The 13887-nt window shown below is 38.6% G+C and overlaps 1 protein-coding gene across 3 annotated transcripts in view; it reads left to right on the top strand.

Moving 5' to 3' along the window:
- LOC145991515 (tRNA (uracil-5-)-methyltransferase homolog B-like) overlaps nucleotides 1-13887 on the top strand; it is a 42210-nt gene that overhangs the window by 6867 nt on the left and 21456 nt on the right. For all 3 annotated transcript variants that reach the window (XM_083127545.1, XM_083127538.1, XM_083127553.1), the window contains exons 2-5: nucleotides 439-586; nucleotides 1765-1989; nucleotides 2914-3084; nucleotides 13451-13692. In XM_083127545.1, coding sequence (XP_082983671.1) covers nucleotides 439-586; nucleotides 1765-1989; nucleotides 2914-3084; nucleotides 13451-13692 — 786 coding nt within the window. The remainder of the gene's footprint in view (nucleotides 1-438; nucleotides 587-1764; nucleotides 1990-2913; nucleotides 3085-13450; nucleotides 13693-13887) is intronic.

The following is a 13887-nucleotide window of genomic DNA, read 5'->3' as shown; positions in this document are numbered from 1 at the left end:
TATATACATACATACAATTGCCTTCAATGTAAATTGCCATGAATTCAAAGTTTGTTTTAAGTATACTAGTTCATGCTTAGTTTCTCTAATTGGAAGTAGACCTACAGTTGAAAATGAGATCCCAAACATTGTTCATTGCACCTCCACTGGATGTCAAACCTGGACTCATTCATTACAAGGCAGTTGTGTTTCCACTGTGCCATTGGGGAAGCCTGCCATGACTTAATCTCATTTCGGGACCTTGGATAATAGTGTACTTCTTCTTGGATAGACCTCAGTCTACAAAGTAATGGGGGATGAAAGGTGACATGTTTGCCTTCATACTGACTATGCGTTGCCCAATGAAAAACATGTAACTAGCTCTTAATTGTGCAGAGATGTTGTACTAGGAATGTAGTTTTCATTAGCATTTTTCAAACAATTTGGTACCTTTTTCAGTGTCATCGCATGGAAACGTGTAGTTGAGAATAAGAAAGATGAAGGGGATGTGCAATGGAATCTCCAAGTCGAAGAATCTAAACTCGCAAAGAATGAAGAACGTGGAAAGATTAAAGAGGATAATTCTCATGTTTCTCAGGAAACCCAGGTAAATTTTATGTCTGACTGTGTGTGTGTGTGTGAAGGGGAGGGGGTATATGCTATGGAAACAGTATCATATACCAGCAGTTCATGCAGATACCATGCATATCCTTTTGTAAGATAAAAAACATTAGTGGCAACCATGAATCTGTTCCTCTATTGGCAGACTAATACTCTCAGCAAGCAAAATGCCCTCCTGGATGCTATGAAAGTTTGTTGGTGTTGTACAAATCACATGTACACATGAAGTTACATATATTCTTGATTTGTTTCTTATGTTTCACTCTTGCCGGTCCCTGTGGCGGAGTGGTTCGCACATCGTGCTACGATGCCAGGGGTCCCGGGTTCGAATCCTAGCCTGGGCATGGATATTTGTGAGTGTCCATTCATCACATCATCACTCATCCCCATCTTCGCAAATTAGCCAAGAGTGGCACAAAAAAGGAATTAAAATAAAGCAAATCAAATTATGTTTCACTCTTTAAACGAATATTGTTGAAACTTCTTTTGAAGCCTATTTGTAAAGTCAAATATTATTTTGGTAATATTAAGTTTGAAGGTTATGCTCATTTGTTTACTCTGCTTGCTGAAAGGATTTAAAATAGTTAACTTTTAATGTTTGGAATTTTTTATAGTAGTTGATCTCAATGTTTTCATGCATTTCATATTTCTCTGTATCTATAATATTCCATTCAATGAATAACTGTACTTTGACTGTTGCTAACATACAAAGGGTATAGATAAATCTTCAGGTGTTCTAGATTGCAGCTATAGATAACAGTGGTACAGTCACACACTTATGGATTGAAGTGATCTTCAAACAGATCATCTTAACCTAGAAGTGTCTGTAACTGTACAATCAACATGTGTTTAAACTGTCTACTGGTAAGTTACCCTGATATTACAGAAAATGGGTTGTTATCCAGATATAGGGTGCCAAGTACAATGTGTGCTGTAAATTTTATTGAATTGCATTACTGTAATTTTCTTCAAAATATTTTTGTAACTGCAAATTACAGAGAGTTTGCATTTTGCACAGATGGCAGTAAAACATGTTAGTTTTCCCACTAGGTATCTCATAAATAGAATTTCATCATACATTTTTGTTGCTTTCAAAATATTTTTCGTATAATAATTCCCAAACCATAATTGCTATGAAATTATCTTATTAATTGTTTTTCGCAGGTGGAAGAAGAGAAAATACCAGTGACTGCTGAAAATCAATACGAGGCTCTTGCAAAAGCTGTGACCCCTTTTCATGATATTCCCTACCCAGAGCAACTACAGATGAAATATAGGCACTGTAGAAATGTGTTGAAGCAATTTGCAGCAGACTTACGTAAAACCAATACAAAAGTGAATTATATAAAGCAAGGTTTGCCTTGCTATTTGGAAAATGTTAAGCCATCGGTAAGTGCAGCTGGAATCGAACTGCTTGCTGGCAAAATCAGGTTATTCTTGCAACTAACCAAAGCAAAGTGTAATAACTGAAATAGAAAGATAGAGAAAGGAACAGGATTTTGATTGTATTTTTTCTTACATTGTCAACATATGTGGTACTAGAATAGTGTATCATATTTTCAGAAATGATTTCAGACCATAATAATAATTTAAAATTTTTGGTAAGAAAAAAATGGATTGAATAATGTTACGATCATAATTTTTAGACATTTACACATGGGCCACGCCAATTCCTGGCCCTCATTCACAGAGCAGAATGCTTATTTTTGACAAAAACCTGCTTTCCTGCTGGCTGCTGGGTGGAGGGATTCTAAGGTTGCCGATTTCGGACCAAACAGGGGGACAGCGGTAGGCCTAATCATCACTTTGGCTGCAAGAATCTTCATTGGTAAATGCTGCAACAGTGGGTCTCTGCCATAAAGGTGGGTCCCACAGTGTGAGTTAGCTTGGCTCGACTCTAGTTACAATTTTATGCTTATGTGCAATATAATGCTATAGAAGACTTGCAGCTGTGTTCAGCATTTAAAAATAATGCAGTAACTAATATCATTATCAGATTTTGGTCATTTAATTGTTTATGTAAATTGACCATGTCATTCCATGTTGTAAATGTATTTTTCAATTTAAATTAGAACACAATAAGTCACTGGTAATGTTTTATGAGCATTCTCTTGCATTGCCTAACCAGGACCACACAACTGGATAAGTATGAAACATTACAAAATTTTTGTGTATTTTAATGTCATTTAATTACAATTCTTTCATACTAAACTCATTATGTCCACTGTTTCCCATATATGTACATTAATTAATTGAAAAATGGGTCTAAACAAGATATAATATTAAAATAGTTTGCATGTTTTTATTTTGCAGCCTGTAATAGATGCATATCGTAACAAAGATGAATTTAACGTGCGCACTGGAATTGATGGGAACCCAAAAACTGTTGGTTTCTTCGTTGGAAGTCCAGTGGCTGGAGATGTTGTTTGTGTCAATGCTGATTACCTCATCAATATGCGAGAAAGTCATAGGAAAGTAGCTCGAGTGAGTAGTTTAGTCATTTAGAATTATTAGACATATATCTCCCACTATTATCACACTTCATACTTAAGCCACAATCCAAATTCTTAACCCTCTTATTTGATTAACTTCTCCCTGCCTTCATTATTTTTAATCAAATAACTTTCACTCTCCATTCAGACACTTACACATAAACAAAACTACACACACATAAACACACCAAACAACAATACAACATGAGAACATGTCCACACAATGCCACATTTACCCACTCAACCCCTGACACTTTCAGACAAACACATGTACTGAAACACACACTACATACCTAAGAAAACAACCACAAAACAAGTATCACATTAACAAAGTTTGGAAACCGGGCTTGTTCTGGACTACCAAACAACCCTCGTACCAGATTCTGCAGATTACATTGTAACATGCAGGACTAGATCTGTATGTATTTTTTTTTTCAACAAAATAAAGTCACAATGAAAAGAAAACGGTAAATGATATTCCATGATAAGATGTTCTGGCCTTTTTAGACACCAGAACATAAGCTCATGCCCTCGAATGTATGCGAGTGGAGGTGGGTATCTTCCGGGGATTCTCCCTTTTAACCTTTATATGTTCTCCGAGCTGAGACGATGTTTTAAAGTTTGCCAGAAATCTGTTCTGTTGACCAAGCGACACTCGCTCACTCTCTCTCACTCTCTCTCACTCACTCACTCACTCACTCACTCACTCACTCACTCACTCACTCACTCACTCACTCACTCACTCACTCACTCTCTCTCTCTCTCTCTCTCTCTCTCTCTCACACTCACACTCACTCTCTCTCTCTCTCACTCTCACTCACACTCACTCTCTCTCTCTCACTCTCACTCTCACTCTCACTCACTCACTCACTCACTCACTCACTCTCTCACTCTCTCACTCTCTCACTCACTCTCTCACTCTCTCACTCTCTCACTCTCTCACTCTCTCACTCACTCACTCACTCACTCACTCACTCACTCACTCTCTCTCTCTCTCTCTCTCTCTCTCTCTCTCTCTCTCTCTCTCTCTCTCTCTCTCTCTCTCTCTCTCTCTCTCTCTCTCTCTCTCTCTCTCTCTCTCTCTCTCTCTCTCTCTCTCTCTCTCTCTCTCTCTCTCTCTCTCTTTTTTGCTTTCGCATTCCCCACGTGACCTTGAACTTTTAGGTTTTCATGCTAGAGGAGGAAGGGAAGAGGTTGGTTCCCAAGAGTGTGGGGGATGGTGCACAAGTTGCATTTGTCATACCTCCCGTAAGGGACAGGAAGGGAAAACAGCGCTTCCTGTATTCCCTGTGAAGATGAAATGGGCCGATCCTTCTGCCGCAGGTTCAGACAACAAATGCACTGTTGCAAAACCGTTGCTCTCTAAATGATGCCTTGCGTAGAGTTTGGACACAATGTGTGTGACTGGGGTGTCTTTGTTCGCCCTTCCCCTCCACAAAAACGCGAGTGGAAAATTGGCAACTGGACTCGATCACCATTCGCTTCTTTGCCCACACATTTACGGAATCCTTCCTAGTTGACAGGAACGAAAAAAAGAGAGGGGGGAACTTGTTTGTAAAAACTTTACCTTTCTTCTTTTTTGCGTTGAAAATGGAAAAAAAAATGATTTTCCATAACGGATAACAATTGTTCTTTTTCTTCAATGAAAATTCATTTAAATTCCTAAGGAAATATGATTGGATCAAGTTCGATTATTTTCAATCTGAAGTTTTTTCACGGACGCTATATATTTTGGTTACAGAATGACGCTGAAAATGCACAAGCTATGGGCAGATAGGGCGATATTTTACTCACTGACGGAAAAATATTTGTGTGAAATATATTGTGTGGGGGGAGAGGGGGCCAAAGTTGGGATAAATGATTCTTCTACGTGAGGCAGAGAATGTTTTCTCTATGCATATTGCGTAACTCATATGTTGTAAAGTGATGGGGCAAGGTAAAATGAGTGAATAAACGAGGGGCATGGAATTATTTTCTAAGGGCACATCTAAATGCCATTAAAATGCATATTTGGGCCAAAAGAGCAAAGGGCTGCCCAAGCATGGTGCTGATCCAGGGTGGCGACAGACCTGGAAAACCGGGAAAAGTCAGGGAATTTGAGGTGTCAAAAAAAGTCAGGGAAATGTCAGGGAATTTCGTCTTCATTGACTTCGAACACTCTTCTGACGAAAATTGTTATAACTCGGGCACTATGGGAGCAATCTACTTCGGATAACTTTTATTTTGCAGCTAAAACATCAGCGCATGCAACGGTGTACAATTCAGAACACCGGACCGAGGAAGGGGGGCTTGGGGGGGGGGGTGCAACCCCTGAATTTCAATGGAAAAAACAAAAATCTGGAGTTTGCCCCCTCTTCTCCCGCTATTTTGGCGAGAAGGCGCGAACTTTAGTATTTTCAAAGAATGGACATTACTCAAGAGAATGAAACATGTTTTATGTTCTTGGGTGCCATACAAGTTGAATAATAAGCCACAATGTGATTATTATTTTTTTACGAAAAATACGTAATTTGCATTTTTGGAGGAAAATTGTTATAACTCGGGCACTAACGGAGCAATCTACTTCGGATATGTTTTGTTTTGCAAATAGAACATCATAGCATGCAACCGTGTATAATTCAGAACGCCGAACCGAGGAAGGGGGGTTTGGGGGGGGGGGTGCAACCCCTGAATTTCAATAGAAAAAACAAAAATATCGAGTTTGCTACATTTTCAAAGAATGGACATTTCTCAAGAGAATGAAACACGTTTCATGCTGCTGGGTGCCATACAAGTTGAATAATAAGCCAAAATGTGAAACTGTTTCTTACGAAAAATAGGTAACTTGCATTTTTGGAGAAAAATTGTTATAACTTGGGCACTATGGGAGCAATCTACTTCAGATAAGTTTTGTTTTGCAGCTAAAACAACAGAGCATGAAACCGTGAACAATTCAGAACGCCGAACCGAGGAAAGGGGGTTTGGGGGGGGGAGCGACTACCGAATTTCAATGTAAAAAACATAAAAATCTGGAGTTTACCCCCTCTTCTCCTGCTATTTGGGAAGCAGGTGCGAACTTTAGTATTCTTTTCAAAGAATGGACATTTCTCAAGAGAATGAAACATATTTCATGTTCTTTGGTGTCATACAAGTTGAATAATATGCCAAAATGTATTTTTTTTTTTACGAAAAATAGGGAATTTGCATGTTTGGAGGAAAATTGTAATAACTCTGGTACTATGGGAGCAATCTACTTCGGATAAGTTTTGGTTTGCAGCTAAAACATCATAGCATGCAACTGTGTTCAATTCAGAACACCAAACCGAGGAAGGGGGTTTGGGGGCGCGACCACCGAATTTCATTGGAAAAAAAAAAAAAAAACATAAAAATATGGAGTTTACCCCCTCTTCTCCCGCTATTTGGGAAGCAGGTGCGAACTTTAGTATTCTTTTCAAAGAATGGACATTTCTCAAGAGAATGAAACATGTTTCATGTTCTTTGATGTCATACAAGTTGAATAATAATCCAAAATGTATTTATTTTTTTTTTTACGAAAAATAGGGAATTTGCATGTTTGGAGGAAAATTGTAATAACTCTGGTACTATGGGAGCAATCTACTTCGGATAAGTTTTGGTTTGCAGCTAAAACATCATAGCATGCAACTGTGTACAATTCAGAACACCAAACCGAGGAAGGGTGTTTGGGGGCGCGATCACCGAATTTCATTGGAAAAAAAAAAAAAAAAAAAAAAAAATCTGGAGTTTACCTCCTCTTCTCCCACCATTCTGGGGAGAAGGCGCAAATGTTAGTATTCTCTTCAAAGAATGGACGTTTCCAAAGAGATTGAAACATGTTTCATGTTCCTGGGTGGCATACAAGTTGAATAATAAGCCAAAATGTGAAAAACTGTTCGGAAATGTGGCATGGATATGTTGCGGAGAGGGGCGAGGTTGGTCATCAATATGAATTTCCCAGGCTTGCTCCAGACCTGTGTCAGAGTTTCCACCCAAACATAAGAGTATGAAGGTCCAAAAAGCACATTCATTTTGTAATCAGCACCATGATACCATATGGTATCATCGGGCCAGTACTACCTTACTCTGATGATACCATATGGTTGGTTTCATCGGAGGAGTAAAGGTTAAGCCTCTAAATATTACGTGGAAAATGCATTGAATTATCATTTTTTCTTGTCCGTATGGGAGTAGTAAGGGGACTTGTCAACTGATGGAGGGGATAAGAGCGGGTGGCGCTGTCCGATAGTTGTCGGACGTCGTAGTAAGGCTTTTTGTTGGGCAAACTGAATGAACATGGAAACAAATATGTTCCATTGATACATACGATTTTTGTCGAATATCGCCACCCGACAAAGTATCTCACTACAACATGCGACAGAAATTGCATGCATAAACAAGAAGAGCTTTAGACTGCAAATATGCTGTTGGAATTTTATTACTCTTCTGGCTCACTTTACCTTATTGAATTTAGCAGTGCTTACTAAGGCTTTCTTTTATCATCCTGACGTATTACTGGTTTCGCACAAGTTAACATACGTTTACAATGACATTGCAATATTCTTAGATATCAAGAAGAATTCAACCAAACGGGATATATATTGAATACCATTATGAATAAGTGAAACACAAATCTGCATTGGTGAACGTTATAAAAATTGGCAAGTGCATGCTCCCAACCTCAAATTTACTCCAACACTAGTATTGGAATGAAATTAACGCCACTCTCTGTCCTCTCTGTTTAATCTCGTGAGAGATGGTCTTAAATCTCTCACTGAGTGAAGTTAATGTCCAATATTATGAAATAAAATACTAATAATAAATACGTAAATATTTTAATATCATATTTACTCGAATCATTCAATCATAGAAGCAAATCACTTCCTTCAAGAATTGACTTTTCTCTGCCAGCCCTGCTAAATTTTCACTTTCCATCTACTGATTTATACAAGAGGTGGCCAGAAAGTAATTTCCAATTATTAGGTACATTGATTTTTCGCAAACGCCAAAACTGTGAAAAATGGTAATTGCTGCGAAATTATGTTTAGGAATGTGCAGTGATGTCTGGACACATTTTTCACCCGTTCGAAATATCGAAATAATGCGAATTTGGCAAAAAAAATATGCGAATTGTTGCCATTTTTAGCGATTTTTTTTAAAAGAAATGTCCTAAAACAACGAAAAATTCCATGATATCCAACATCCTTGTCTTTTCTAGGCCATGTTTGTGTACATGGAACATGCAAGTTTTCCAACATTTTACTCAAGAGTAAACTATAGAGTTACACATACATGGAATAATTCCGACAGCCACATTAAATAATTTATTTCCCACGATTTTTTCAACTTCTATCAAAACCATTTGCATCACAGAGCAAAGTGGCAGGGTTCTAACAGGAGATCGAGTGTGTATCTACCGTCACACGGGAGCCACATCTTCGTATTTGTCGCACAAAATATGTTTTGAATTACCAAGATAAGTGCTCACCATCAGCATTTGTCGAGCGAGTAATAATGGAGCTCAGTCGTTAGGGCATCTGACTACTATGCGAGAGACCCGGGGTCGATCCCCTGCGGGGGAGAACCGGGATGTTTTCCACCTATTCAAACTGCTCCGGTGCCCACCCAGCATCATATGAAGCTAGTACCTTGAGGAAACTTTGAGGGATAAAGGTAGCCAGGAGTGTGGTGCTGACACATCACCCCCACCTTCAGCCGTGATCAAGAAAGTGTGGGGCCCTAACCCCACACCAAAATTCCATTATCTGAAATCCTTACCTTAAAATTAATAAAGGGGTATGGAAATTAACTTTCCCAAAATAACTTTCAAAGATATTAAACTCTCTCGAAGAGGCGTAAGCCATGTGACTTACAATTTGAAACAGTAGTTTAAAAACACCATGAAGGTATAATTTCAGATATTTTCCAGAAAATGTGCTAAAAAAAAGTAAAGTACTCCCCTGTGCATAGCACCACGCCATCAAGGCGTATAGGGAGTGTGGGGGTAACGCCCCACACTTTCTTGATCCGGTCGTGAGTGGGGGTGATGTGATCAGCATCACACCCTGACCGCCTTTACCCCCCATGGTTTCCCCCAGGTACCCATGTTATTCGACGCTGGGTGTGTGCCGGGACCGCTTCCATCGTTAGTAAAGTTCCCGGATTTGAACCGGCCGGGAATCGAACCCGGGACCTTTAGCATAGTAGTCAGATGCGTTACCGACTGAGCCACCGCGGCCACTCCAGAAAATGCGCTAAAATGAAAATGTGAATTTTGGGAAAAATAACACCGTATAGTAAAAAATAAAAAATAAGCAAATATACCAATTTGAAAAAAAAAATATCAAGGTCCCTACCAATTAGGCATAAATAAAACAAGAATATCAGTTGTAATTTATTGCATTAGTAACAGTGAGTCCTAACCTAATTTCCGTAATAATAACCACCGTTGTTCTGGCATGTGTCGTAGCATGGCACTAAATTTTGTATGCCCATGGTATATGTGTCTGACAGCAAGGACTGGAACTATTTCTACCGCAATGTAGCTGTCAAATCCTTGCCCTGACAGAAACCTCTTCAGTTAAACAAAGAGATGAAAGTCGGTACATTCAAGGCCAGGGCTGTACAGGGAGTGGTCTAAGATCTCTCACCTGAAGTGATGCAAAGGGCCCATGTGTACTCAGCTGTATGGGGTTGTGCACATTCGATTGGCCTTCCGTGAATTGTCTGCACCATCGTCTGACCATACTATCACTCACGACGTCCGGTCTGCACAACTCACACGATTGCTGGTGGCTCCGTGCCAAATTCTGAGCTTGCAATGTAGGCTACATCGCAGTCGGTGGGAGACTTTATGAGAGCTGCAATCTTTAACCTAGAAAGGTCCTAAACCGGCTGCATTGTAACTGTACCAGATTACAGCTACGTTCCACTTCTTCCTGCCTGCATGTGTGTGTGTCGCTCTCCGACTACAAGTGCTGCGTATAGGCACCATTGGAGCTTTTCCAGGATGCCCCTCGTATATGAACTTTCAGAAGCTTTTATTATTAGAGTATTCCTGTTTTAATGTGTTGGTTAGGCAAATCAGGTTCCTATACAATGCAGTTCTATAAATTCCTTGCGTTAAATTTCTAATACTTACATACCCTTTTTGTCAGCATTAATGGTATAACTGCATGTTGTCAGTTTCACAGTACTTCACTTGGATATACTGTACTGAAGCAGAAATCCCATTGATAATGTAAGCAAATATGACTCTTTTGTACAATTCAATTGTTTCACTTATATTCAAGAGTTAAGTTGTTTGCTTTACAGAGAAGAGAGAAGTAGCTTTATGCATTGAAAAATGAGTCCGCACTCATAGTTTTTGCAAGCAGAGGGTTACAAACCTCAGTGGAAATATCAACTTATAATACCGAGATTGTATAAGGAGACTGATAAATTACAAATTGTATTTCTTAATCTATCACTCTTCACTCTTATCTCATTTAGTCGTAACTTTAAAAATAATCAAGTATTTTATTTTAAACTTACTGCGTATGACAAAATTCCATAATCCTTCCTTAGCTTGTGAATTGTAATAATTTTCCAAATTCACTATTTTGCAGTTTGAATTCAAATCATAGAGAATAGAGAAATTAAGTCAATTTCATAGAAGATAATATTGATACTTAGCAAAACTATACATGGATCTGTATGAGTTTGTAATTGTCAGGGAAAAATGTAAGTTTTGTCCTGGAAAACCTGGAAAAGTCAGGGAATTTCATTTCTGCTTGTTTGTAGCCACCCTGTGATCACATCATCTTCAAATTGGCAAAAATCGAAGAATGTGTGTAGTAAAAGTGGCCGGAGCATGGTGCTGATCACACCATTTCCCACATCCCCCTATATATATGTGTGTGTCACGGCATGGTGCAAAGTGCATGGGAAACTACCTTCACCTTTTCCTCATTAGCATGGGTGGAGGGCATTTGCTTTCTCATGCCCCCTATGGTATCATCACTAGTCTTGTAATTACTGAAAAGTGCCAAGTATTTCTGTGCCGATTTTCTTGCTCATGTGGAAGTGAGAGCCCCTTACACAAGACATCTTAACCAATTAACATAATGGCGGTCTCCCGTCTCCTTTCCTCTGACGTCTAAAATGACATTGTTGCTTTTGAACCTGAATACGCACATTCAACGAACATAGCATATGGCCAGTAAAATGGAAAAAAAAACAACATCTTCCCCCATAGAGGCTCATTAATCTGCTACTGTGTACAGCTATGCAGTAATTGAAAGATTCAACACTTTTCTCTTTCTTTAATACCCGGTGTCGGATATCTTGTTCATATGTCGGAAGTATTTACATGACATCATGGGAGATCGTCTAATCAGCGATCATTATCCCCCCTCCTCCCTCCTTCTTTCCTTCTTTCTGCAACTTGGCCCAGAATGAGCACACTTCTGATGAGACTTGTTCAACTGCATTGGCACCGCTCCACCACCTGTTTGTCACCCCCTTACCCCCATTACAAACCGGTGGGAGGGGTGTCTGTGAGCAGCAGGCAGCTGGCAACAGGCGCCAATGTTTTGTCTCGAGGCTCCAGAGCTATGACTCATCCACTCTGAAGGAAAGAAAAACGGCATTGTTTTGAATCTTGCCTGGGAAGGTTGTTTTGCTTTGATGATTAGGAAACACGATTACCAGATACAAAGATACAAAACGATGAGTTAAATAAAAAGACAACATATTATTTTTCTTCTTGTTATTCCATCTGATAAACACCTTGAACAAACAGAGCAGTGCAGGAAGGAAATGCACATGATACTAAGAATAATATAATCGCTACTTATTATCGGAACGATTCACATGCTGAAACTAAATCAAGCAATATTAAACATTGACGGGAAGACAAAAAAAGTAGAAGAAAAAGGAAACACATTATTTTTTATTTACGGGGAAACTTGGTGCCCTCCGCAAGACTTCTAAATCCAATAATAAATCGTCGATTAACAAGGATGTAAATAACAATCAGTGACGTGCCCAAAGAAGGTTGCTTCCTATGGCCCCTATTTCTAAATAAAATAAAAAAAAATATTAAAAAAAGTGAAAGGCAGGAAAAGATTGCAAAGTGAGAACAACTGACTACTATAAAATGTATATGTAACCCCACCCCCACCCCCTTTCAAGAATCCTGCACGCGTCACTGATAAATTATTGTGACGTCTAAACAAGCGTAAGTTTGACAAAGCTTGTTTTGTTCAATTCATGCTGTTGGGTTGATCGGGACTGGATACATATGCAGTTCAAAGTGGAATCTGAACCATTCTGCATGTCTTCAGGACACTTCAATTACAGTATATAAAGATGCTTGGCGCCCAGCTATAAATGATCACCCCCCCCCCCCAATTACACTGAACTTCTAAAAATAGCAACTAATTGCCAGTTTACAGAGTAAACTGAGATCTCACACAGTCAGATGCATAAACTGAACCTAATAGGCAGCAGTGTCCTTGATACCTCGAATTTTTCCTTCTTCCCCTCAAGTTCGAGTTATGAAGGTTCCACTGTACCACTTTCTACTACTGCTATTATGATTAGGGCTGAACTGATACCACTTTGAATCGATACCAATGCCATTACCGATACTTGTATAATTCCAATTTAAAATAACAAAGGCTATATTGTATATACACATATACATATATATTATGTGTGTGGGTGTGTAATTATTATTATTATATTTTATATATATATGCATTTCTGATGAGGGACGATGAATAAATTAACCCACCAAACGATGCTCTGTTGCAACGATGCATCTCAACATTACAGTATTTTTTTTTAGATCAGTGACAATCGATCAGCTGTTTCAGATATGAGAGAAATATTAAGAGAAACTAATGAAACGTTGGAAAATGAGATCACTCTTCTCAAACAAACATTAAATTTTCCGTGAACACAAGAATAATTGGCTATTTGCTAGCCCCTGACACAACGTCTAAAACTAACAGTAAAGCTGTAATGAAAAACCTATCTCATCTCTTTTTTGTCTTTAAAAGAGAAATTGTAGTTTCTTGTTGTGTTAGCACTGCTCTAGACTTGGGCTTCCTGTTGAAGACTGTTTAAAACAATTTGAATATTGTGTTTACAAGCAGGTAAATCAAACATGTATTGTTCAAGCACATGGTGTGAGAAGCTATTTATGTGAATAAGAAACTACTTGCCAATCTTTTGCTGTTTCAATGTAAGAATTTTAGCTCACAAGAGAACTTTTTATTATTATTAGAATATGGAACATGCAGTTGAATGATCGTAGATGGAGTATGTTACAAAACACTTTTACATGTATGCTGATTGTATGATGCAATTTATTGCAGGCATATGAACATTACATAAGATCATCACCATTAGAGGCATGCCATGATTTCTCTGGTGGAGGAAATTGGAGAAATCTACTTGTTCGTTCCACAGAGAAAGGTGAAGTAATGGCTGTTGTTCTTTTTCATCCAAGAGACTTGCCCAGAGAACAAATTGAGGAAGAACAAGAAAAGCTAAAGACATATTTTGTTGAAGGCGAGGGAAGAGAATGTGAACTCACATCATTGTATTTCCAAGCATGGTAAAGTTTTTCCTCTGGTGTAGTGTTCTTTGTTCAAAATGAAGGAACTTTCAGCATATACAGGGTGGCACATATTGTATCTACCAACTTCAAATGACAACGGAAAGACGATGAGTGCTTGTAGTAAATTTATATGGTTATGAAGTAGAAAGATACGCACAGGCATTTAATACAGTGTATAATATGGGCAATACA

The sequence above is a fragment of the Lepisma saccharinum genome, chromosome 1 (genome assembly GCF_977018435.1).
Source record: "Lepisma saccharinum chromosome 1, izLepSacc3.1, whole genome shotgun sequence".
Classification (NCBI taxonomy): domain Eukaryota; kingdom Metazoa; phylum Arthropoda; class Insecta; order Zygentoma; family Lepismatidae; genus Lepisma; species Lepisma saccharinum.
This window is presented reverse-complemented; position numbering and strand designations above follow the sequence as displayed.